This window comes from Neopsephotus bourkii, unplaced genomic scaffold (assembly GCF_033783945.1).
Source record: "Neopsephotus bourkii isolate Nb327-2 ecotype Australia unplaced genomic scaffold, CSIRO-AGI_Nbou_v1 NB_659, whole genome shotgun sequence".
Lineage (NCBI taxonomy): Eukaryota > Metazoa > Chordata > Aves > Psittaciformes > Psittacidae > Neopsephotus > Neopsephotus bourkii.
This window is the reverse complement of record NW_026901158.1, coordinates 2,750,250-2,778,210: the sequence shown is the minus strand read 5'-3', so window position 1 is coordinate 2,778,210 and position 27,961 is coordinate 2,750,250. Positions and strand designations below refer to the sequence as shown.

Genomic DNA, 27,961 nt, shown 5'->3' with positions numbered 1-27,961 from the left:
CCTGTTGTGAAGGGCAGGATCAAATTGTAATAAAACATGGCAGACAGGAAAAAACCCCACCTCCACTCCCCAGACCAAATCACAAACCCCCAAACTTACCTTTGTGTTAAGTGCGAGATTCTCTTCTAAAGTTACTCCTCACTTGCACCTAAAACAGTGTCTGGTTTTAGCTGACAATTGCATGTTGATCATTCACTCAGTTGAATTTGAAGAGGAGTTTATCAAACATATTAAAAAGATTTAAAAGGGTAAACATTTCTCTATTAGAGCTGTAACCTATGTCCACAAATGCATTAAAATTAATACTTACAATAAGCACAGACTAATATGTTGATCTTATCGCATTTTATCTAGAGGTAATATTCACACATGGAAAAATATCATAGATGTGTTTATTTTGCCTCATTGTGATTAATGTTCTACTACACTAAAGATAATGTTATATTTGTCCTGTATATTTGTTGCTTTTACTTGATGGCTTAAATGCCTCCTGTTTGTGATAATCTATCATCAGCTTTTGTATACAGTAGTGTTTAAAAATTGTTTTGATTATGGTTTGAGGAAATTTACTTGTAAATTATTCACTACAATAAACTGCAGTGTATTGTATCATAGGTTGTAACACTGATGGAATCCATCAGTACTGTGTAATTCAGTAGCTCTTAAAGATATTTTCTGCTGGAGAGAATTAGTGTGCTAAAGCAGAAGTGTTTGGCCTTGGTGTGTACCTTGGCAGTATTTGCAAACAAAACTAGATGTAGTGAGTAAATAGAATTATTTAACTTGCTTAGTATTTTATTCTTTAATGAACTGTAGAGGTAAAAAGTAGCAGAATCTCACAATTTGCCATCTTTCTTGCATGGAGACTGCAAAAAGCATGTTTTGTTGCTCTTCCAGATACCAAATGTGGTATACAGTAATGCGGTAATTAGAGCACTTTTCATTTTGATGTATTCATTGATTGTTTTGCTTTACCCTGGGTATGCGCTTAGGTCCTTCACTAAATCATCTTGAAGCAATTCTGTATCTGGACCAAACCCTTAGAATACAGTGGGTATCAATCACATGGACAATTCAAATTGAGTATTGACATGTTTTTAAAATAGTCATACATCTCAATTTTGTTTATCTCAAAGTTTTAAAAACCTAATGACCTCATTGCAGCTTGACTATAATTACCATGTTTAAACTTCTCTGCATTTTTTAGTTTAAACAGCCTTTGTGTTTTTTCTTTTTTTTTTTTAACCAAAAGAAAATTAATGAGAAGAGACAAAGAGACATCAAAGAGGTTTTCCCTCTGATTGCAGTGTTAGAAGTTTTGCCTGAAAATAGGTTACATTTCTTCTGTTTTCAGCTGAATCCTCATTAACTTTACATTTTAATGATGTCCAGAGCAAATTATACGATTATGGTAGATGCCTTAAAGGGAAGCTTAAAGGACACCTTTTTAATGTTTGTTTCTTTATTGGTGGCAGTATTTGCACCAGTATTATAAACAACATTAGAATGCTAAAAGTAATCTCCAAACATATAAGAAATATCTTCCATTTTTGCCATATATCTGGTATAAGTATCTTTAATATTTAACTCAAGTGGAGCATGTTAGGGGGTTATCTTCATCGTTGTAGAAGAAAAATGTAAATCATGTTCTTTGAAAGAGTTTACAAATTACTTCTGCATCTTATAATCAGTTTGATTTATAATGATAAAATAAAATGGAGACAGACGATGTAAGAAAGTCTCCAAATTGTTTTATTTTCTTGCACCTTCAGTGGAGAAGATGAAATGTTAATAAAGTGATAGTCTGTATTTTTGCAATTATATAAAACATTATTGGTGGAATTTCAGTTTTTTCCCTTTAAGGGAATACTGTTAGCAACAGTTCTGTGTTCTGATGTACTCTCCTACTAAAAAATAAGGTTATATAATCATGTTATCTTAAATGCAGCAACAGAATTTGTATTTGTTGAAATTTGTATTGTGCTGAAACCGAAGCTGGCAATAGCTTGAATGGAATCGTTCCTCATATGTTCTAGACTCTTAACTCTCGAGTGACGGGCTGTCTGCTGTAGTGGTACCCAGAGTTTGGTGTTGCTGCTCATCTGCAGGTCTATGTTCTGTATTTGAGTGGAACTGTACTTGTATATGGTCATGTGTTGTAAAAGGTTCTGGGGAGCTCAGATTTGTAGTCATGACTATCAAAATAATCCTTTTTGTCCCGAGAGCTCCATACAACTTTATGGTCTGCTCTTCCACTGAAATTTGTGTGGTGTTTCACTGTCTTGCTGTACATACACAAAGCTCTTGCGTAAGTAAAATTTCTCTTTCATTTTGAATTAAATAAGTTTTTCCTAATAGTGCCTGGTTGGCTTCTTCATCTTTGATTTAGATTACTGTGTTAATGGAAGCATTTGATGTCCATCGTTAATAAATAAATGAATAATGTATGAGTCACTAGACAAATAGAAAAGTGAACCTTTCATTTCAAACTGAAAACCTTTCCATTTCAGTATGAGTTTTACATAGTCTTTTTTATATTAGTACATTTTCTGTGGAAACTATTCAGAAATCTAAATGGTCACAGTTGCCTGAGACTTGTGGCAGACCCAAACTGTGTATTCAGCTTGGGGTGCCTCATGTGAGTCCTTGTTAGGAAAAGGTTTTAAGTCTTTCAAACCTTTGGCACTGGAAAACAGCTTTCAAAAGTGGTGGTTTAAGTTCTTAGTTTAGCTTCAGTCTTTTAGCTTTGGTGCCTTCTAATGTAACTTTAGTTCGAAGAAAAAAGAAGAAAGTTGAGTGCAGTTCCCTGCTTCTTTCTCACCTTTATTTTGTAATTAGTGAAGAATTTACAGTAACCTAATCCTTAGTTGAAATGAATAATAAAAATACTGATTCATAAGCTGTAGCTGACAGAAGATGTATTACGCTATTCTTATTTCCTTGGCATGCAGGATTTTGTATAGACTCATACTAGCACTAAAACCCTGAAACGTTCGTTCTTCCTGGTAACTTATTTCGCAAGTATTTGTGGTGTGGCTGTTTCCAGTCTGTTCTGTGTTAATGATAGTGCAAGGTTGCAACATTCCAGTCATTCATACTCCTGTCCTCCCTTTCTCATATGGGTTTCTTTGCTCAGTGTTTTTTGCCTTACTCGTTTTGCTTTGTGGTGGTCAATTCAGTCAGTATAATAGCAAAGGCATTGCCTTTTTTTTTTTTTTCCTTTAAGAAAGAGTTATGTTGGAGATATACTATAACAGAGATAAGAGCTATTTATGTCCCAAGCTATTGATTTTTAATTAACGTTGCCTGGACTCATACATGTTGGCAGAATTGCTAACAGCTTGTGGCATTTTTTTAATTCACATCTTCTTTTTTGGTATTTTGACAGTGTCATTCATATCTCATGAAAAAAGTACCTTGTCAGGTTAAATGTGTTAAAACACCGAGGAAGGAAAAAAAAGGAAAAAAGGAGAGAATGGAACATAGGGCTGCCTAGAAACCTTGATCCATTGCCAAAGTATTTAAACAATTTAGTGTTTTGGTTTTCTAGCTCCAAGCTGCTTCTCAAATCCCTTGCTAATTAATCCAGTTAATTCTTTGTAGACTAACTGTATGGAGGGCTTTTTCTTGTGCTTCTATCACTGAGAACCCTGTTTTGTTTGAAGCAAACCTAAGCTGTGTTATAAAGGTTGTAGTAATAAAGTGAGTACTTGCAGATGTAAATACAGTGTTTTGAGCCTTTTTAAAAGGAGTTGTGTTTGTGTGTGTAACTTCTAATTCAGTCTTTCACGTTTAAAAATTCAGCATATATGCTTGTGTAAAATGAGGGAGAGAACTTTGGCATTAAAGAAAAGGTTATGGAACAATTTTGCCATGAAGTATAAGTGTTGTGATCCTATAATTGTTGAAAAATAAGCATTATCACTAAGTAAATTATTTAAATGCTGTTCACTTCTGTACTACAAAATAGACTACTTGATATAGGGCAAATGTGAGAGTTGAACAGGAAGGACAGGTTTTAGAAATGACCTGTTGATACTTTGAATTCTTTTAATGAGAGTACAACAGGGATATGAATTCAGAACTGCAAAAAGCAGAAAAGCAGCAGAAAGCTTAGAAGCCCAATTAGTACTGGTATGAGATAATTAGAAATGAGTGTACGCTCCTCAAGGTATGCTGCTCTGCTGAAAGCCGCCTCAGCTCTGGAGCTTACTTCCAGTTTTTAGGATTTGTTGAAAACTGCTTCCGTCATCATTCTGCTTATCAGTGCTTGGCATAGGATTGTGTGCAATGGTGTGAGTATAGCTCTAGCTTTCAGTGATGTTTCTACCAAGTACTATGGGAAGATCTCAGAACTAGACTAGTGCACTGTCCCAGAAGCATCTTGATAGCTGGATATGTGCTGTCACACATCTTGAAGATTTCAAATATCTTAAAGTGTTCCTAGTGCATTTCTATTTTTGCAGTTTAAAATCCTTTTGATATCCTTGCCTTTTCTACAGTAGCAAAAGTTTGTTAATTTTTTTTGGTGAAATGATATATTTCTTGTCTAGTTGCACTGAGTATGAGCAAGCTGTTCTTCATATAAAACAAATTATTCTTGAAGCTGATAGCACTTCTTTAAATGTGCTAAACTTAGTTTAGACCTTTTTATTGTAGCATCACACATGACATAAAGTGAGTGTTGTTAATAGCATCTGAAAGCATTGCAGATATGAAGCAGGTCAGTACTGCAAGTGTAGATATACCCACCATTCTCTTGCAGTGCTTGATGCTGTCCAGTTAATGAACTTTACTCCAGAAGGCAGAAGTCATTCTGAGTAGCTGAACACTTGGTGGTTTTCTCTCTTTCATCTCGCGGTCATTAGCTACATGAGGTGTTTTGCCACATTAAGACCTCCTTCCCCTCACCCCCACAAAGGTTTTGAATTCTGTTCAAGAGGTTCAGCTTCTGTCATCAACACATCTGACTCCACAGAAACTTTGTTTTGCAGGAGAGTATATTGAATGCTTTTCCTGTTTTTACAAGCTTTCATCTAATGCAGCACCTCAGTGATGCTGCTGCCATAGCTGAGACTCAGTGTGACCAATTTTAATGTCTATTTTTTAACTTGCTTTCAACATACTGGCCCTTACAGATTTTATTTCCTATTTTGATAGAATGGACAGTACTAATATGACTGATAAGTTGAGTTGGGCATATTAAACAGCTGAAGCTGAAACAAGAAGGTAAAATTGAGTACTGAAGTGTGCAAGGCTAAATTCTGAAGTGTATCAACAAAATAATCATTGCTGTCTTCTATATGTGGTCTCGAACACCTTAAATCTTAGGAGTGAGTTTCAGGTAGGATCATTTAATACCAAAGATTTCTGTAGTTGTAAATGCGTTAAGCCTGAAGCTCCTTGTAGAAACCACAACAGTAGTATTACTCTTTATAATAGTGCCTCCTAGAAATTGATGGCTATGTTTGGTAGTTTTTTGTTGCTCATGAAACCTATGTGAATCAGACTCATTATATGGTAGATATGTTTTACTATACATTCCAAAAAACACTTATGTTAACATTTCCACTAAAGAAAACAACAGAATTAAGAATGCGATTTTCACTTTCCTGTGTCAAAGATATCATCTTTGATAGAATCTGTTTTTTGTTTTTTGTTTTTTTTTTTTTCTGTTTCAGTGCCATTTGAATAACTAAAGCATCCAGCAATAGACAGGGATGCAATAACAGAAATTTTGAAGCCATCAAACCCAAAAATGCTTCCGAAGAGCTTGTTTACTATAGAATCTTGTATAGCTGTGTGGAGAGATTCCCATAGGAGGTGGTGTTTGTGCAGATCAATAATGCAGAGCAGTGTCACTGGGAGCTGGTGGTAGTCTACTGAAGTAACACCTGGGAACTTTGAAACTGAAAACAATTTGAGACTATCAATATTGGAAGTATGAAAGTAAGGTCAGAGTTTTAAACATTACAAAGTTACATAGCTTGAGGCTTAGAAATCAGTATTCACTGTTGCGTGTTTAACAAAGAAGGTATTCTCTGTGTAGTTCAGGCAATTATACAACTGCTGAAGACTGAAGAGTAGGGTTGTGGGGTTTTTCTTTTTTCGTACAACGCTTCAAGAACTTATGGTTGGCTTAGAACACTTTTGTTCCAAGTGCTGTTTGAGTCAGTTCAGATTAAACCTGAAATGTGACAGTCCATATCACAATGACTGTATTTCTGCAGTACTTGTATGTATGTGCCTAATAACGTGTCTGTCTGAGTTCACTATGATTGGCGAATTCTGGAAAGAGATTAAAAAAAGTTAGGTGATTGCAAAGTGTTCTGTAGTACATGGAAAACAGATTATTAGCAAATTAAAACAGCATTAATAGCATTAAAATGAAAAACAGAAGTAGTGAAAATAAAACTGTTTGGAAAATGTTTCTAAAACTGAAATGTTTTCTAGCAATGAAAACCTGGCGCTATGTTGGAAAATATGATTTGTTTTCGTTAGGTTTCATAATGTAGTTGAGTGATTGCCATGGCCACGTTGTGGTTTTAAATGAGCTCCTTGTAATATAGTATTTCTAAAAAGCAATATGACATTGAAATGTTATTCCTGGCTTTCTTCAAAACAACAAACAGCATTAAGAATGATCGGATTGACACAGGAAGGTAGCAAACGTGACAATGCGTAAAGAATTTATCTTAAAATTAATTGAAAAAGGATTTTTTTTGAATGAAGGTGCTTATTCATATCCTAGTGTTAGTTATGAGCTAGGTTGGCAATAAACTCTGATTTTATCAAATATGAATCTTTTATTTTTGCTGTAAAAAGTGAGCTTACAGAAATGTTTTGGGCTACACATAAGTGAGCCTTCAGCAGGAGCGGTAATCTCGGGAAGGCAGATAGGCATACATAAGCAATTTGAAATACATGTCTTGTAAATATTAAAGGGGGTGACTGTTTCTTGTAAAAATGTCAAAACTCTGGTTGCTTTGGTCTTACCTTGAGTAACTTGAGAAATTTGCATTCTGGAAATAGAAGTGAAATTGGCAGGTTTACACAGTCACTGCTCGTGTCTCGTATTGTTAAGCTCTGGGTGATGCACTAAGTCTGGAGTCATTTTTGCTGCATACTAGCTACATGTGATGAAGGTCAGTTTTATTTTTCTACCTCTGTTGCTTCTGAGACTTGAGCAATCTTATCTTGTAAATCCTACCCTGTGTGTCATTGGCATTTCCAGATTGTCACATTTAAATCGTAGCAATGAAATATTAGTTAACTGTTTCTTTCATTTTTGCAGGCCAAGAAGGGCTTGCCAGCTGCTGTTGAAGTGAAGAGGCTGTCACCAGGCAACTCTGCTGTCTTAAATATAAATGCAAAGAGGCAGGAGAGAAACAAATTCACTATTCATGGCCTGAGCACTTGAAAACGTATCTCTATTAAATTTATAGAGTGGTGAAAAGGTTATGAGAAAAAAATTATACTGATCAAACACACATATATATATTTAAAAAAATATTAAACCCCCAAAAGCTTCCTTAAAAGTGGCTGTTTCTGTTCAGTTTCCACGTTTAAACTCTTTTGTCCAGTTATTACAGGCAGCCTGTAAAATGTTTCAAGACACTTTGTATTTAATTCTGTAAACCAGGCTTTGTGGGTTTCTTGCACACTGAAGTGGGATGTTCCCTCACTGTACTTCTTGCAAGTTTTAACTGTTGTGTAATTTGCTGACTAAAATTACGGAGGAGGGGGAAGAACTAATACCATTATCCAGTCAAAATTTGCTCCTTGCAGGGCTCCTGGAGTTTGCCTTAGATTTCCTGTAATACTAAATTTCTGGGTTGTTTGAAGAGCAGATGGTCATGAAGAAAAATATCCCCATAAGTGTGTAGTAAACCAAACTCAAAAGATTCATCAGCCGTGCTTTAATGTGGACTTGAGGTATCACCGAAGTAATTAATTGTTGCATAGACAAGATCTAACGACATCAAATGAAGGTAGGAGAACTATGTAACAAACAAGACTTGAAATAAGTAGTTTTTTGTTTTCTGTTTATGATCTGTTATTTTAGCCTTGGCTCTGCCCTGTGCACCCTCTTTTGATAGTTCTAGCTCTAGTTTTGTCAGTATCATCAGTTTAAAAAGTCATCTGGACTGAAAGTTTTCTACTCCTGTTTGTAAAGAAATAATAGTGAGTTTTATGATCACTGAAGACACCTTATTCTTTCTAATGTCTCCTTATTCTTGCAGTTTATAGTGTTACTAGAAGAGAAGTTAATCTCCACTGTTATACAGCGGACTTTTAAAAACTGATTTCTTGGTGTGGATGAAACAAAAGGGCTTAAGGAATTAACACAGGCAATTCCCCAACCATATTCCATATTTTGAGCACCCTGTGCTTGCAGCACAACCATTTCACAACTTCCATTAAAAGAATTGGTAAAGTTGTGGTCAAACCTGACACCATTCCATGTGAGAATCTAAGTAATAGCAGTTCAGGATGGAACAAGTAGTCTGATGCATAATTTTTCCAATATCCTTTTACTTACCATTTGTCAGATCTTGACTCTGACACGTGCATTTTGTTCAATCCACTGCTACTTCATCTGCTCCTGTCACAACTTCATGCTGTGGGAGGGTGAACTGATCTTGTTCCTTGGGAGAGAGATGACTGACTTCATACTGCAGAAGAGATTTGAAATAAAATATAAACTGAACTGACTCCTCAGTTTCTTGTGGTCATGTCTGTGCTAACATTGAGATCAGAGCTGACTTCAGTGATTGGGTTTTTGTGGTTTTAGATCTCCGTCATCTGTTTATTTTATGAAACTTTAGCTCTTCAAATGGTATTGAAACCAAACCCAGATTATTTCAAAGTTGGAACTGTGCCAGAGGAAACTGGAAATACCATTTTTAACTCTACTGCTTTTGCATAGTGGAATGCCTGTGTGATGCTAAATGCCTTTTAAGTGGCAAGCCGGACAGTCCAACAGCTTGACATGACACCAAATAACTAATGAGTAGTTGCTAAGAGGAAACTAAAGTAACCTCTTCTTTCTGTAAAAGGCAATGACTGTTTCTGCTGTTGTCTTACCCAAGAAGTGAGTGTTGCTCCTATTTTGCGCTTACTGTACCTTAGTTTTTTAGTAGGATTGTAAAATGAGTTTAACCAAGACTCCTATAGATGAAAGGTTGGTTTGGATGTTAGAAGCAAGCTCATACTTAAGGTTTACTCTGAATGGGTCATAAATCTGCTGATGGACTAAAGCATGCACCGGGAAACTGCTGTGAGGAGGTCAGTTGGGAGCCCAGCCCATAAGGGCGACTTTGACTTTTGCCCATTCCTGTATTGTGAAGGGTATTGTATTATTTCTGCATCTCTTTATTCTATAGAACTGTATATAGCCTTAAGTAAAAAGATAAGTAAGCTATATAGCTTAATCTGCCTTATTTTGGGAGGATTTTAAAAATTTATATGTATACTGCTGCAAGTTGTCTAGGAAAGTTTTGCTCCTCACTGACCCTCTGGCTCTTGATGCGTTAATAATACAAAACAATTATGAAAATCATAGTGACTTGCTTAATTTGTTCTGGTTTTCTCCCTTCTTCCTGTTTTCTATGATGCATATTTTATGTTGCGTTTGCTCTCAGTCATCCCTGCTTTTGAATCACTTTGCCTAACTCTGAACAGCATTTTGTGTGAGTTGTAAACCTTAGATTCTGTTTCTAGATTAAACTCTTATGAAAAGCATTTTCATGTTACCAGTGAGGCTTTTGCCACTTGCAGGGCAGACTCCCAAATGCTCTGTTGAGAGAGAGGAGCAACCTTGCAGGTCTGGTTTTTATTGTCAGTGGGCTCATTTGAACAGCATCTGTACTTGCAGATTCACTCAGCTGATTCTGCATCATTCACAAAAACCTCAGTAGCTGAGAACGGTGAGTCAGTGTCCACTTAGCTGTGCCTAACTTGTCAAAACGGTGTGGTCTGCATCCTAGAAATGTAGTATTTGTTGTGAATGTGAACTGCCAGGTGACTAGTTTCATTGCATACTATTCACATGTGGGCTGTGGTTTTGAATATTGAACTGCTATGAATGCTGACTGAGCGTATTGATATTTTGTGGTAACTTCAGTTGCATGCATTGTGGTGCTGCCAGGGGCTTTTTGTGTATGAGTTTTTAGTGGGATTTTTTTAATACAGTTTTTAAGATACAGAAGTTTCTGTTGTATCTTGGTTGTTTTCTGACTTGCACACTTTTAGAAAGTGGAGTACTTTAAGAAGAAAACTTCTTAAAGCTTCACATCCAGATAAATGAAAATGTTATTCCATATGTATTTTGTGCCAGAACTTGTTACAAGGTTTCTTGTCTGTCTTCTTGTGTGTGTAGGTTTTTTCTCTCCCACATTTTCCATTTTCTCCACTCCCCACCCCCCTCATCCTTTCTCCCTCCTCCTCCTGCCCCATTCCTTGATGATCTCTGAATGCCAAATCTGCAGCAGTTCAGGGCCAGTAAAACTGTTTGGCTGTACTGAATACAGGACATCAAGGAGTTTGCAGAGGTTTGGAAAGAAGTTTACATTACTTTTTAGTTGTGCTGCAGAAGTTGCTCTGAATGGAATTCCATTTCATATAGATGGATTGCAGCTATAAAGGCTTAAAAGAAATGAATAAGGTAAATCATTTCGTTAAAGAGGAAAAATTAAGTAATTTTCACTGTATTTTTGAATTTGGGATTAGTATATCTGAATGATTTGTAGCCAGTGTGGATTAAATGGCTGGCTTTTATCAGAAGAAACAGGTTGGTACCTGTTGGTTTGTGGGGTTTACCCTGGGAAGGATTTTCTGATAATTTTTGGAAGAACTTCCCTGGTTTTATAATTCCATACACTACAAATACAGACCAGTGTGAGTTGCTCTATTTTTCAGAACTAATTAAGCATGCCTCTTTTAAAAGCAAACCTCTTCAATTTATGATGTAAGAAAAGTTGGGAGTAAAAGAGCAGCATAGTTACACTAATATGCCATTGTAGCATGTTCCCATCCTGTCATCTGGAAAATTAAATCAGGTTACAGCATGGATTAACATCTAGACTTGTGAGGAGGGGAAGGTAGTGTCTTAAATGCCATGAAATTGAACAATGGGATTATACAGTTCACAGCTAATTTCAATATTCTTCTGTATTTGGCTTTTTGTCAAACAAGGTTCTGTAGGGAGAGGCAGTAATGGCTTTCAGAACTTGGAAACATTCACATCTTTAGTAAAATACTAACAATAATAACTTGAGTATGGTTGAGTAATCAATACAGTGCTCTACATAATGTGCATAGATGTGAGGTAGACTCTCTTGCTACTGGAGGGAAGAACTAAATGTGTTAGCAGTGGAAACTGTATTCACCCAGTGTGGAATCAGTGGTTTGTTTTATCCATTTGTTGATAGTCTGTAAATGCATGGCAAGGAATCAAAATGCCACTGTGACAGTACCCAAGAGTTTTACTCTTGTATCACTGAGAAACAGCATTATCTTCTCTTACCTCTCTTCAGAATAAAAGATATGATCAGTTACAAAGATTTCACATATTGTTCATAGAATAAGGGGTTCAGTAGCTTCCCTCAAATCCACCTCTTAAAATAGTTGCAAAGGAAACTGCCTCAAAACAACCATGTGATCCCTTTTATATCTGGTTTTCCTCACTGGCCCTCCCTAGAACAGGCTGTTGGTTGTGAGCAATAAGGGCTAGTGAATCTCCAGGCCTTTGGCCAGCCTAGGCCTTGTAGGCAGCAGCTGCATTGTATGGAACTGTATCCACTGGGAAGGGGGCCTGTGATGAAGTACCAGGTTGGTAAGTGAACCCACTCTGACTTCAGTGAAGTCACTCGTGAATCTTAGGAAATTTATGTGACATGCCATTGGTTTGAAAGCTTTTCAAACCAGAGTGTAAGCATTAGGAATAAAATTGGCTCTTAGTACCAGCAGTTTCATTTTAATGTGTGCTGTATATGTACTGGACTTGTGCCTGTACAAGATGGGGAGATTGAAGATAAGATGGTGTGTTTTAGCTTTGTTTTGGAAAGCTGTTGTTTGCATACTTCCTGCTTTACACTTGTAACTTACAATTACTGGTGCTATCAACATCAATACATGGTTATTTTCTGGAGAAGCTTGTCAGTGCTTGCTTTAGGCAGAAACTGTGCATATCTTGTCATCTTTGGGAGCTGAAACCGCAGAATCAGATGTAATGAAAGATAAACAGGAGATACTGAGTTACGATCAACATACAAGTTCAACCTGTAGCACAACCTGAGTTCGTGTTTTGGGGTTGGGAAAAGTTTAGTTTGAGAAGCAGCCTCCATAATTCATGGGAGCTTCATAATTCATGATTTCATCTTTACTGCTAACTTTCACTTTGTCTGTTCGCAATGTTGCCTTTTGCTGACCTCAGCTGAGCTTTTAATGCTTTATGACCTTATAGGTGAGTGGTGCACTTGAAATCTTCAAGCTCTGTTCTTCACTGTAACAACCCAAGAGGTTGGGTAGGATTTTGGTCTTGTCCTTTCCCTTGCTTATGTCAGCACATAGATTCCACTCTCCTGAACTTGATAAAAATATTTTACATATTTACTTTGCCTATGGAATATGAAAGTAGGAAAATATTTGAAGATAATTTCATTAGAACAGCTGTTAAGTACGCAGAATGACAGCATTCACTGTGTTTTGAGACAGTAAGAAACTGCAAAGGGTTTCTTACCGTCTGTAGGAAGTGGAGCTAGAGCTGTTTGCAGCAGCGTGCAAAACAAGTTACTGTTAGTAAAAGTGTTTGAAGTTTTCAAGCTACTTTAGTTTCATAGGCAGAGTTGACAGTCTGTTATGTTCATGTCTTTACCGAGTATTTTGTATGAGTTCTGGAGCATATTTTACTGATGGTAGTGGTGCTGCTTCAAGCTGAATTCTGAGTGCTTGGCAGAGCTCCCCTCCTGTATTTCCTCTGTTTATGTGATTCTTGGTTTAGTGAGGGTGCTCCAGCTTCCTGGAACTTCACGTAGTGGCCACAGAGAATTTAAATATAATTGTGAATATATGTAGGTAAGTGTAGTTGAAGATACCTTTCAAATGGACATAGGTTAACAGTGAAGAATGGGTAAACTGATGAAGCTATGACAAGATGTGGTTCAGTTTCTTTTTTCGTTGTGTAGTGTTTTCCAAATAAAGATACCAAAAGTTTAGTAAATATTCCCAGACCATTTAAAAGCTGAAGCAATGGAGCTGATGCAATGTTAAATATAAAGTACTTGTAAAAACATGAGGAAGTGTGAACAGGTGGCTGCGAGGCACGATTTAAAGGTGGTTTTCTTAAGTGTAGGGTTCCAGGTTATATGGATTAGCCATTCTGATGCTGTTACGAGATGTGTCATCAAAAGCAGACTGTATACAAACTGTATATTAAAGGCAACTTGGCTTCTGAATGTATCATAACACCGAGAGCCAGTTTTTGGATGAAAATATAATTGTAGACTGTGTGCTTTCAGAACACATTCATCTGGAACCTATAGAAACTGACTCAAGTGGGGACTCTAATCACAGTTACATCTTTTCCTGAATTACACTATGGCACTATTTAATCTGTTGGGTGAAACAGTGCTGTCTGTGTGAGGGTATCAGTTCACCAAAGCCCAGATTCAGGTGTTTATCAGTTGCTTGGTCTTGAAAGCAACCATAACTGCTTCAGTTGCTTGAAGTCTGCAGAGCACAGCAGCCATCCAGCAAATTCCCTCCTGTCTTGTTACTGAGTGTGTATGTTTTATTGTCTAATTTTAGAGAGGTAGAAATAATTTATCGTTTATGATGGAGATCAATAGACAAACAGAAGTAGAATGGTACTAGTTAAGAGATATAAAAAAGACTATGTAATAGCAAAGTAAAATTCTGTGCTGATTTAATTCCTCATTTCCTTAAAAAATGGTAAGTGGTAAAGTTCTGTGTATTTCTGTATGTGTATGTATCTTTATATTAACCTTGAAAGTAGATAGTCAATAGAGGTGGGGAATGTTAGTGGTGTGTACCAGGCATCTTTACAGATGTCTGACATAATATGTACTTGGATTTGTAAACTTCTTTAATTGATAGGTCTTTTTATGTGAAATCTTGAAAGCTCAGCCTCAAATAGTTAATCCTAAAAATACTTAAGAACATACATCATGATAGATGTTGCATACGTTCATCTTGCCACTGATACTGTGCCTGCTTTGGTGAAATGGGAAACACTATTGTCCTGTTAGTTGTTAATTCCACTGTTCAGACTGGTTTGCGTGTTTGGATACTGCTTTGCACACTTACCTGCATAGAGAGTTAAGAATTTTCAAGCAAAGGCTTTAAAAGGTGATCCCTTGCTTTGTATGACTACTTTGTTGCATTAGAGGGTTTGCTCATTCACATATGTAAAATTTGATAAATTATGTATGTATTTGTGTATAATGGCAAAATATAAAACTATGCATCTAATTGTCTGGGAAAAGTTAAAAACTCACAAATGTATAGTTTTGCTGTATTTCTAATGTAAAAAGAACAGACCTTAATAAAAAGTGTGCATCTGGTAGCAATGGAATTGCTCATCAACTAGTTGATCACTAAAGCAAGCTTTGCTGACGAGAAATGTAGGGTGGAACTAGTCTGAAATAACAGTGTAAGGTGTGTGTGGCCTGAAAATGGCTCTTTCCCTTCAAGCCTCAAACGTACTTTGTTGTAGCTAACAACAAAGTACAGCAATAATTGAGCAGCAGAGGTGGTGTATGCAACGTCACTCCCTAAATAATGATCAGAATTTGTGAAAACAGTGTATCCAGTGAGCCAAGCATGGACAACTGGACCTGTCTGAGCACACAAAGGGTAGAAACTGTTCAGGACACCAGCTGTTTTTTCCATGCATTGCACTTTATTCTCAACTCTTGTGTGATTGTTGTGTGGTTTGGGTTTTGTAATTAAAAAAAATCATTTGTGGAACGGAGTCTGGCCTTCTCAGCTGTATTCCTTTGAAAAATGGATGGCTTTGAAGAGTTCTGCTTTAAATCGGTTGTCGTATAAATAATTTCGATGATGATATTGTGTTGTTTTATGAACATCTCTAATTAAATTTAAGGTAACTTCTCAGGGAATACTACCATGTTATTTATTCTGACAGGCAAAGGAATAAGGATGTTGCATCAGTCTTGAATGCTTGTTAATCTGAAGCATTTAACGTTTGTTTGCCTGATGACAGAGGTTCCAGGGCTCTGTTAATTACCTCTTTCGATTTTAGGATAAGTACTTTGGTTTTCAGGGGAGCGCATCTTAGCATTTCTGTAAAGTAATTCTGAGAGATTTATAATCTGGTATCACTGGAAACTGCCAAGGTTAACCGACACAGTGTTTGTAGCCGGCAAAAGTACTTATCCAATTAAACCCAAAATCTAAGTGCATTTGGTAACCATTTTCGGGGGAAAAGCCTCACTGGCAAATTGCAGCCAGAAAGATACTGCACAAGGTAACAGCCTGAAGTTCAGCGTAGCACCAGGACATCTCTTATAAAATAACATATCTATAATGATATATTTATATGTCTGTGTGTACATGCAAACATACACACATTTGTGGTTTTGTGTGTTCTGTGTGTATGCTTTATGTGCAGTTTTTGTCTTTCTGGAGGAGGGTAAAGGGAGAGCCTTGAAAAGTCCTTCCCTGCTCTTATCAACACAGCAGCCTCAGCTGCCCTCCTTGGATCCCCTGCCAGGGTTGCTATCATCTTCTGATCAAATATTAATGTGTGATTCTCTGCTTGCTCACTAATCCAAAGCCAATTAATATTATCTGTCAATTATTTACAGATCCTGAGGTGCGGAGGCAATTCCCAGAGGGCTACAGTGACCAGGTTTGGAATGCGTAATTAATTTTTTACATGACAAAATTTATTTCAGGGTTGTTCAACATATTATTGCTGCTCTTTTTACTGAAAGAGATAAATGCATTCTTAGAAAGAGAAAGAAGCTGTAATTAGGAGCAGAAGGATAAAAACATTTTTACATGTAAAGCAGGAAAGGGAAGAATTTTGGAGCTCATAAGATTGTTTTACAATCTGGGTTTTACAAGCGAACATGAGAGCGGGAAGGAAAATTGATTAATAAATTTCACTTTTTGCCTTTAGGTGCCACAGCCTGCAGTTCATTTGGCAGTCCTCACTTCATTGTCTGAAAGGTTTATAGCTATATTTAACTGGGCACCTGGCACTGCAGCACATTCTAAAAATTCTTGCCTGATCGTGCAGTCTGTAGTCTGTTTGACAAAGATGGTTTAGAGATCCGAATATGCAGGTAGAGCACACAGGTATTTATCATTTAGCTTATTGAATTATTGGATTGGATCTGGGATTTTTCACAGGTTCTCTAGCTGTCTTTGAAATTAGCAGCTTGAAGTTAGCTTCTGTTTTACTGTGTCTCATTAGATGCAGATTGGACCAGGGGGCAGAGGTTAGGGAGAGGGGATTATTACTGTGCTGCCTGTAAGTGCTGTTGTTGTTAGTGGTTGGGGTGACTCTACACTGGGGCTGGGGGCACAAGCTGATTCTTGCACCTTTATTTCTGGGAGGTACTGAAGTTATGGCATTTGTGTAACTATTTAATAGAACCAAATTTTGCCTCAGTGAGTCAATGAGTTAGGGTCAGGAGAGCTATTTTATTTCAGATCCTTTCCCTCTCATTGTGTTTTCCTGTAATACGAATTTTTGTGGCATTTAGACTAAAGCATTAAACAGGCTATTAGAAGTGATAGCTCATCAGGGCCAGAACAAGTGTTTTCATCTTTGGCTCTAATCACTCTATGCAATGGGACCTTGACCAGGGCTTCTGGCTGCTTTTATAGTAGTAATATCTTTTTTCAAAGCAGCTGTTCAACTATCTGACTGCTTTTCACTGTAGTTTATTATTAGGGCTTCTTTTACACATACAGTGTAATATGGAACTAAACTTTGGGGGGACTACATCCTTATTGCCACTGTTGGTCAGTAATTTGTGAATAAATAGGTCCCATAGTTTGTATTTACACTATAGACCAACTACTTGTCAGTGCATTATAGCAGGTCACGTTAGTCATACGTGAACTGGTGGTCCTTCAGAGCTGCTCTAGTCAACTGTGCCCATAATCAAGGTATTACAGGAGAGTCTTGTACATAAAATTGACTTTAAAAAATTCTTAACAGTCTTTCTGCTTTTCAACAGTCTTGCCTTTCTGCTGCAAATGATTGGACTTGTGTAATAGTGCTATGAATATGCAAGACTGCATCAAACTGAGAGGAGCCACAGGCTCATATTTAATTCTTAAGATGTTCACCCAGTTGTAGTCAGGCCCCACAGAATACACAGTAGTGTGTTTGTGGGCACGGATTTTTAAATCATCACATCTTTTGCACATGAAAACTTAAAGGAAAGCAAAAGAAAGGAAGCCAAACTTCTCAAAACTTAGTGTAGATTTTACAAACGCTTCCCCCTTGATGCACAGAAGGAATATTTTCTGTGTTAATAGCAGCTATATGTTCTCTAAACGAACGTGTCCAGAGTTGACAGATGTAGATTTGAAAATCACTTATGAATATTCAGGTGAGCCAGAGGGGAAAAAAATACAGAAAGGAAGAGCTACACCCGTGTTTTTCCTGATTAATGCAGAACTCTGAGAAATGTCAGGGCTGTGAATCAGTCATAGGTTTATTTCCTAAAACTTCTGGTGTATTGGGCTTGTATTTTAAGGGAAAAGTTTTGGAAGTGCTCAGGCACTGCAAATAAAGGTACTTTGTAACCCTGGATTTTTCTGTGTGTATTCTGTATGCAGAAGAGAGCTATGATATGCATGTTAGTGCAGGCAAAAATTGTTTCGAGCAATCAAACATTTATGATTTAATCCATAAGGAATATTTGAGTTAAATCAACACAAGGTAAAGGACTTATTAGTAAGGGGGGAGAGGAAGGGGGGAAAAAAAGCCACCTCAAGTTTTTTTATTCATCTAAACTATCAGTGCTTGTTTTTACATACACTGTATTTCCCATGTACCAGCACATCTGATCAGAGACCCTCGCTGCTGCTAGATGTTTTATTCTGTGTGTTCTTTGTACCTTACAGTAAAAGAATCTGTCACAAATTATTGTGCCTCACTGCTTTAGAAACTGAGAAAAAAGGGAGGTTAGATTGACATCTGTGACTGAATAATGATGACCAGCCTTTTGGCTCCCCTTGAGCCACAAAGCTAGCATTGCCTTTAGAGAGGAAAAAGGAGTAAGAAGAAAGGGGAGGGATAAAAGAGAGTTACAAATCTGTGGTCCCGGAGATGTATTACTGTTGGGCCAGTTGTCTGCGTGGTATGATAATCCATTTTGATCTTCTGTCTTAATTGTCTGCTAAAGACAAATGGGCAGTAAAAGTTCATCAGTTTCATCTTTTGCTTCTCATTTAGAGACAGAATAAATGATCCATCTACAGAAGAAACCTTTCTTTCTGACACGGAAGTAATGCAGACCCAACACATTTTATTAAAATATTTCTCCCTCATTATTTCAGTCCTCTCAGCTCTGATAGATCTTACTGTTTCATGAAAAATGTAATCTGAAATGTAAATAAGGGGTTTGATACAAAGTAAGAAAGTAATGAGCAGGCTAGCCACATTGTAGGAATTTTGATTGTAATTACTGACAGAGTGAATTCTGCATGTCCTGATTTTTTTTCCTCAAGTTGTCTTTGACATGTTCAGACCACAATGACATCTACGGTTTAAATCTGTTAAATAACTGTATAACAGAATATTTTATAGAAAATGTCATAGACAAGGTATCTTAGGAGCCTTTCTAAGGGAAGAAAATGCTAATGATTGCTCCAGGCCACTTGAAATGGTTAAAACTAGGAGGCTTTTTTGAATGGCAGGAGGGGGGCTGAAGTAATCTGGAGATATACATTTTTAAATATAAGAGCATATTAACTTGTTAGGGGGGTTTATAATAGCTTTTAAGAATAAAGTGTGTGTTTATATATATGTGGTTGTACCTAACATGAAATACAGTGATTGTTGGCATTACAAACAACAGTTTTTCAGTGCTAGCTTTTTAGCAGTGGTCTTAGAATTTAAAACAGATGAGAACTCTCAGTTATTCTTTATAAAATGCAGTCACTGTGTGTGGAAGTATCCTTTAAAAAAATAGTCAACAGTCTAAAAGGAAAATCCTTATGTATTGCCACATTTTCTGGTTTGGGTTTGTAATAAAGCTGTAATAATGAAGTTCTATTTTTTGCAGGCAAAATTCTCTGCTAATGGAATATTATAAACACCAGCCTATGGCAAAGTTGCTTTACCCATACCACTGTATGAATTTTGGCTCTCCACTGTTTAGAAGGTGAATCCCAAGATTAACAGCTGTCCTAGGCTCATTTTAATATGAGGAAGTTTGTTGCAGATGTATGAACTTGTCTCAGGACCAGTGTTTCATCAGAGAGTTGATATATAAATATATGAGAATAGTCAAACAATCAGTGAGAAGTGTGGCAGGAATTACACAACTTTGTAAAATGCAATTTATTTTTATCATGTTTTTTTGAGTAGTACATCGTTCAGTTCCTTGCTGGTTTAATCTTTATAGCTCATCTGGAAGGGAAAGAAAAAATGATGTGATAGTTCCCATTTGTGAGCTGCTTCAAGTGGGTATGATGACTCCTCTATAATTTGATGAACTATTGTATATATCAGTTAATTACTACAAGAATGACCGAGGTCTGCATGCTTGCAAGCTGGTACTCATGCAGATTGCTACTTCTATTCTGCTGGTAATTTTTCTTTCCACTGGCATTGAAACTGAGTTTATAATGAAACCAGCAATCTTTGTACATTTATAGATAAACTATAAAACTTTTATGGCAGTCTTTATATAGAAACTAATGGTCTGTCTTGTACAAAGTCTGTGAGCATTGTAGAAACACTGCACACAGGGAAAAATAAAAAGCACCCTTTCTTTTGTCATTGTAAGAGTTGTGTGATTGGAGAGTATTTATGCAGTGCTGGCCATAAATGAAGCATAAACCCCCTATCTTGCAAAATCCTTGTGTGCTAAGCAGACTTAGTTGCTTAAACAGGGCTGATTGTTATCCATTTTGATATTTCCGAATTGCGCATAGTATTCTTAGTATAAAGTTTTTGCATTACAGTTTGCATACACTGCATGATAAAACCTGTCTCAAGTAATGTAACATAATAGCTGTCCATTCAAAAATAGATGAAGAAGTTGAATTGGAAAAGTTGAGTCATTTAGAAAATCTAGAAAAGCAGTTGTAGTGTTCTGAAAGGCACTTTGTAGTAAACCCAAGGCAGTGTAAATAGTAAATATATAAAGTATTTGATACTTCTGAAGCATTTGATACTCCCAGTTTGTATAGAGCCATCATACTGCTTTCATACAGGGAGGCTTTTAAAGTGAAAGCCTAATAAAACTTAATGTAGGACAATTATAAACAGTTTCCTCGTACAGTGACCCCTATTGACTAGGTAGTGTGAATGGAAACCTTTGTATGGGGGAGGCGAGCACTCTGTGCAATGTGTAAGGTGATCACCTTATACTTCATGTACAGATAGTACAGCTGCTGTTTTGCTGAACCGTTCTGGAGGCAACTTACCCCATGAGGACAAAGCTGGGTTCTTTGGCTCAAGTCCTGAGACACAGTGGATGGGACTAAACCATGGGCTTTGTACAGCAGAGTATTTCCTGAATTCAGAGTATTTTTCTAGACCAGACGCATATCCTTTAATATAGGAAGTGAAGAAAATAGCCATTCCTTATTTTCTCTCTCTTATTCTATCATCCTTGTGTACATTACAAGTTGCTTTTTCGTTACATTTTCTTTAGACCAGGTATGTGAGATGTCAGTTTTTCCTACATATTTCTATTTATGCCTTTCATTTGCTTCTCTAGTGTAATTTAATTGCAGAACCTCTTCAAATCTAATGTCTTTGTGTATGTACTAGGGTCTACTATCCTTGTTCTAAGTCCATTACAACAGTTGCAAACTTTGAGGAATACATGACAAAGATTTCCATCTTAATAGAACTCTTGACATAATCTTTTCATCCAAGTTCCATTTTAGATTTGAAGTTAGTAAATCTAAGTGTTAAAGTATTTTTATGCTGAGAGAAGTCAGCCAGAGTATATATTCAACAGCCTAAGAATAGCTGTTTCTAGTAATCCATCATATCTACGCGGAATTTCATGTAGCATCATAGCATTCTAGGTTTCTTTATTTTTGTGTTTTACTGCTACTTGGTGACTGGCTGCAAAAATCACTACAGTGGGTTTGTGCACAGCAAAATAGTGAGTCTCTGTAAGTATCCCTGTAAAAAGTTAGTCCTGAAGTCTAAGGCATGTGCAGTGAGAAAGGACTCAAAACTATTTCTTTCTCTTCTTCGTCTTTAAGCTAGTGCTCAAAGTAGCTACTCCATTTGCTCCTGTCTCTGGAAGAGCTGAGATTGGAGACTCTCTTTCCTCTGCTTGTTGCACCGTTAATTGAATGTTTTTCCAGTTATGATATCTCTGTTTCAGGAATCCTGGTGCAGGGCAGCAGTGGTAAAAGTACAGAAAACAAATAGTAATTAACAGCCAGTTGATCTTTTGGAGGAGTCCAGGAGGTGACTTGATTTTGGCCTGAGAATACCTGAGGTGATGTTGGACTCTGAGGTCTGTGCGTGAAAGCTGTGTCAAAAACTAGTGTCCAGAGCTGGAAAGATTCTGAATAGAAATAGAGGAGTAATTGGGTTCAAGCCACTTCCTAAACAATTTCAGTTTTCTTTTGTGTAAAATTGGAATCAGTTTTGGAAGTTCAATAAACAGTCTGATTTCACCACAAATTATTCAGCACAGTGCAGATATTAGTGGATACAATCGTATGGCCTTTGTTACACAAGAGGTCACACCAGATGATCATAGTGGTCCCTTCTGGCCTTCAAAATCTGTGAATATATGAATAATTGAAAACCTGTCCTGCCAACCCTTGTTCCTTGAGGTAGTCATATTAAAATCCTGTGGGACTGCCCGTGTGAGTAAGGGTTGTGGGATCAGGCCTAAAACGAGAAATCATTATCACTTATGTTTAAATTTATTGATAAAACTGTAACATACTCACTTCAGGTAAAAAGATGGGTTTCTTCAAAATGTGAGGTGCTTGTGTGGTAATATCCCGCTTTGGTTCGTTAAGCCAGTCCTTGTCAAATAGTTTTAAAAGTTGTCTTGCTTCAGTCTCCTGAACCACTCAGTTCTGTACTGGTGCTACCGACCAATTCAGAAACAATTTCAAAAATACTGTGTAGAATCTTATAAGAAACATCTTTGGTTTGTTTACAAATAAGATTAAATTCAAGGGCCTAACTACATGGTGTATATAGGCATAGTAAAATCATTGCCAACACATCTCGATGCAGGTAGCAGTTTTCCTTGCTGTGGCTGATGATGTTGATGTTTGCTTGTACAGGAATACTGGGATGTACTGTCCTTTTCAAACAGTACGACTTAGTTTGGAACATGATTACAGTAAGTGTCAGCAGGTAGGTGGTGTGTCATGCAGGTTGGAGTTACATGTTAGTCTCAGGTGTGCCATGCCTTTGTCTGAACATTCATAAAGTCATTCATTTCTCAGGTGACTAGGGATCTATTTTAAATTTAAGAGTTTAGCGCATGGGATGACTTAGTTATTCAGCTGAAAAAATCTGAATAGCTGATGACTAAGACAATTCTGGAAAGTATGCTACTAAATGAGCATTGATAATGCTGCTGCCTTGCAGCTTTCCTCCCCCTTAACATATTTTCTGTTGCTTCTTTAATGTAGCTATACTCTTTTAACAAAGCAAGGAGCATGTTTGTTTTGTAGCTCCTAAAGTAGTCATTAATGCTTCAAAGTTTCCTGAGCACATGGAGGAGAAAACAGTTTTTCAGATTCTTGCTCTTGTGACTTGTCTGCCCATTCCCCAGTGCATTAAAAAAGCCAAAGCTGCACTGGGTGTGCTGTAAAGACAAAAAGCAAGTGGGAAATTAAAGTGTGTGTGTGTATATATATATATTATTTGAGAGCATCCTGTGGCATGTAAAAGAGCATCAAATCAGCCAAAACACCTTCTGCTTTGTTACTGAAATGGACCATTTTATGTTCCTGTATTCAGGTGCTGGTGCATGAACAGGATATGAAAGGGAGTTCCCAGAAATTGTAGTCCTTTCGTTTGTGTTGATTTCAAGGGGGCAGGAGATTTCCATGACTTACTCTTGACAGCAAAGGGACTTCCGAGAGTTTGGGTTTGAGGTGGTATGGATGGAAATAAAACTTTGTGGGATTTTTCTAACCAGAGAGTCTTGGGGTGTGTGTGTCATCCTTTAAAGTAGACATGACCTTTTATTAGCTCCACACCTCCCACCCCCAGGTGATGAACTGCAAGATCACATAACCTGTGCATTCTTCTCAGGAGGGAGAGATTGTATATCAAAATATTGTTCTCCATGAACATGCTCCTCATAGCAGCCTTCCAGTATCTGAAGGGGGCCTATAGGGATGCTGGGGAGGGACTCTTCATTAGGGACTATAGTGATAGGACAAGGGGTAATGGGTTCAAACTTAAACAGCGAAAGTTTGGATTGGATATAAGGAGGGAATTCTTTCCTGTTAGGGTGGTGAGGCACTGGAATAGGTTGCCCAGGGAGGTTGTGAATGCTCCATCCCTGGCAGTGTTCAAGGCCAGGTTGGACGAGGCCTTGGGTGATATGGTTTAGAGTGAGGTGTCTCTGCCCATGGCAGGGGGGTTGGAACCTGATGATCTTAAGGTCCTTTCCAACCCTAACTATTCTATTATTCTACGAAGTCAGGTGGTGATGGTGTTTCTTCAGTAATAACAAGTATTGAGTTGTAGTCAGATGCATGGTTCTGAAAACCCTGTACCGTCTGCAGAGGAGAGGGTGTAGGGGTGGAGTGCCCTGTAGATTACACAATGTGGAAGATGTGTGTAGGAGCACTGGTGAACAGATGAGTTCACTGTAAGTGTTAGATGTACTGAATTCCATGTTTTAGTATAACACATCAAAATAGTAGAATGCATGTTCTAGAAGGTTTGTATTTTTTAATACTTTGCTACCTTAGTTGTAAACCGAAACCAGTCTATAAGAGTGTATATAACTGGATTTTTGACCTTTTTACATATTTTGATTTCCTGCCACTGTGTTTCCTCACAGCCATCGTCATGTTGTTGGCGTATTTGCTGTTAGTTTTGGTATAACATCTGAACAACTTCATAAATGTATAGTGCAAATGCCTGAACTGAATTTTCCAAGTTGCTTTGCAGGCATTATTCCCTATTATTTCCTAATTTATTTTAAAGGAGTGGTTGCAAAGTAGCCTGAAAAGAAGGATTTGTGTCTGATTGATAGATGACAATAACTTGATATTCACATACTCAAATTCTCATGTGTGTCTGGGCAGCAGCATAGGACTGATAACATATGGAGAAAAGTTGGAAATGATTCTGTGTTAACCCAGGGAAGTCCAAAGTTCTTAGCTTTATACTTGGAAGGCTTGAGTTTCTAAGTTCAGTCATTGCTGTACATATCTGCTGTCTTCAAGTAAAAACTGCTTTCCACTACCTATGAGTGTTTTTTATAGCTTTCAGGGTTTTGATTGTAATTCTCTAGCATATTCTTGTGTTTGAAACTCTAAAAGTTATGAAAATACTGATAAATTTGAAAGCTGTATCCTCTTACAGCCTTCAGGTGTCTCCGGTGATCACTGACTCCTTCTTGTCTTTGCTAAGTTCTTCTTCCCCTTGGGATGCTGATGTCCTTACCGTGTATCATCATTTTCTCCTTCTGAGAGAGTTCTCAGGTAGCTGTGATGGGAATGCAGGTCTGAGGGAATACCTGTCTGAGGGACAAGTAATCCTGAATTTCAAAAGCTGGTCAGGTGTTGCTCCCTTTGGGATAGTTGTTTTGTTTTGTTCTGTTTCCTCACCTGCAAGAAATAGGTAATACCTGTGTAACTGAGTTGTTAAATAACTTCATTAGTGACTAGCTTTAAGACTCTTCCCCAGCAGCATGTTCTTCTCGCAACAGTAAGGAGGATCTTGGTCATTGCTATTAAAAGACTTCTGTGAGAAGGCAAATCCATGAATTGTATCAGTTTCCGGTGCTTGATAACACTGTGTAGGTATATCCGTGCCATTTTTCTTAGCAGTCTTATTTTAATTTTTAGGTAACAATTCTAAACATGTTCTTCTGTTTTCTTTTAGATACAATAGAATAAGGAAAGTGTTTTTCTCATTACTTCTCAGGAGTTATGTATTGTTGGTTAGGATTCTCAGTCTGTAGCTTATTTTCTGCTAAGTATGTCACTAATGGAGAATTTATGATATGGAATGACTAACAGAATTCAGTACATGCTCTAATATTCTCTTTGGTAACCAGTGCAGGAAGGAATTAGTCTGTTATTCTCATACTTTTTAACACTTGGAATTTCTGTGAAGGGTCTTGCCAGTGAAATGACTTAATTTTACAGTGGGAGATAGTAGAATTTCTGTAATACGAACATGACAGGGAGGTGCTGCTGAAGTTCTGCTTTGCACAAAGGCAGAGAAGCTGCTGGTGGCAAAATCTTACCTTGGTTTCTTAACCATAAAATTCTGCTGCCGTCTTTATTTCAACAGTTTTCAACATTCCAAGTTTTTCGCATCCTTTTTCTCAAGCACAGGACAGGAGTTGGTTTTTAGCGATATTCACTATTCATTGAACTCAAGTTTTTTGTTTTTCTTTTGGGGTGTTTTGCTGGGTGTTTATTTATAACATCCCAGCGATTATTTGCTCCTTTAAATTAGTTTCCCATCTGTTGTGCCTGGGTGCTGCAGAAGCATGTATGAAAATTTGCACCCAGCTCTTGGAGATTACCATCTTTAAATGCCCAAAGTAGTGTTTTTTCTTTTTACCCCTTGAAAAATGGGAAGAACCTCCTGTGGGAGCTGAACTACAATGCAAATTTATAAAGGTGTAACAGAGTTACATGGGTGGGATTTGATTTTAGGTTTTAATTTATCTTTGGACCTCTGGCCCTTTCCTTAATATATTTGCGTAAATGAATTCCTGAGGTTTGCATTCCCTGCTTATGATAAAGATCAAATCTGGCCCAGTCTTGTGAGTATGACTGAAAATCTAATTGGAATAGCACCGTCATAATAGTCTCCTGTGATCATAAAGTTCGTATTTGATAAACAGAGCTCATTTAGCAGATGCTGCTTTAGAGTATTTACTTGCATATATTTTTAAGGAGATTGGGCAGTGGAAGGTACAGGAGTGATTAACAAAGCATCATCTCTCCCATTTATGTAAACAGGGTATTTCTTTTGTGAAGGTGTCTTGTTAACTACCCGTTGCAGACCTTTATTGGCGCTTCTTGAATAATTTGTTTAAACTATGCAGTACAGATTCCTTATTTTAGCACTAAGACTTACAAAGGCTTCTTTTAGCAGCCTTTAATTTTGTACTTATGTATGTGACATAGCCTGTGGCTGTGATCTCTACTGTGAATCTGCAGTTGTTTTGGGATGAAAGAAGAAGGCAGCTGGAAACTCAGTAGCTACATCTAGCTGTCTACCTAGAGAAGGCCTTGATTTCAAGTTTATCTAAACAAGCTCGACTAATCCCAACTATCTAGGGGGATCCACTGTCAAAACAAGCAGCATGGCCCTAAGGCAAACACAGCCATACAGAAATGAAGGCTGGGACTTCCAATACTCCAATGACTGCATACTGGAGGCTTTTTTTCCTGAAAGAGAGTAAGAGAGGTAGCATTTGCATAATGCCTTTTCATCAGAAACTTTTGGAAAGCTGACAGAGGTCCAGCTTATAGCTCTGTAGCCACAATACAGAGTCTATAGGAGAATCCTTGAATGACCTAACCATATTGAAAGAAAAAATGAAAGCATCGAAGTATAGCCAAGTGAGTGTGGAAAAGAGGGCTGCTGCATTGTCTAACATCTGCTCTACTTCTCGTTAGTTTTGTTCTTTGGTATTCTATGTGGACTTTGGAGAAACCTAAGACAGCCTAACATGAATCCTATAATCTTCCTTCTGAATATTTATGTAGTGTGCCAGCCTCTAAGCTGTCCTTTGCATCTTCCTACTTCCCCCTCATTTTCATGCTCTCAAATGAGGCCAACATTTCAAAAGCTAAATAAATGTTTGTGAATGTTTATAAAAGATTTGCATAAATTTGTCCTTGTTTGACAAAGATCACTTTTTTCTTATGCCAGTTCTGAAATTTTTTAAAGGTTTCAGTGCTTGTCTTGACAACAAAGTCCTGCCTCAGAGAACAATGATTGCTGATTAAGTGGGTATGCAGGGGTAGCTGAATAGAGCGTTTGAGGCGACGGCTGAAAGCACCAGTCATCATAAACCAGAATTATAATATTTAGCAAATGTTAACCAAAATAGATATCTGAAGCTTTGGTTTGGAGGCACTAATACCTGGGCAGTTGACTCGTGATTATCTTTTCATAGTAAAGTGAAAGGAAGTAAATATATTCCTCATTTTTAGTCACTAAATGTTTCAAAAATAGTTAATTCAATCAGTATTCCAGCTTCTTGGTACTGACACTTCTTATCTTTACCAACTGATCAATGTTATGCACATGATTGGACCTGATTTGGGTTTTTTTAATGCCTGTTTGAATCATTTTTCCATTCTTTATGATTTAAGGGTGGAACAATTATTCCTACAACAGTAGCTGCAGCTTTTTAATTCTTTTTTTCTACATGTTATCTAAAAACCCCTTCATCTTGGAAAAAACCTAAATCTTAATTTTATTATAGGGGTTTAAAGACATTTATTATGTAGATCTCTTTAAAAAAGCTGCTTAAATATTTAGTTTCTCCTTACTTTCTGATTATTTTTTTCTACT

At 37.2% G+C, this 27,961-nt stretch overlaps 1 protein-coding gene across 6 annotated transcripts in view; it reads left to right on the top strand.

The window, feature by feature from the left end:
* The window catches only part of DENND1A (DENN domain containing 1A), a 190,619-nt gene that overhangs the window by 16,693 nt on the left and 145,965 nt on the right, over positions 1-27,961 (top strand). For all 6 annotated transcript variants that reach the window (XM_061352575.1, XM_061352574.1, XM_061352576.1 and 3 more), the window contains exon 3: positions 15,852-15,895. In XM_061352575.1, the coding sequence (XP_061208559.1) occupies positions 15,852-15,895 (44 nt within the window). The remainder of the gene's footprint in view (positions 1-15,851; positions 15,896-27,961) is intronic.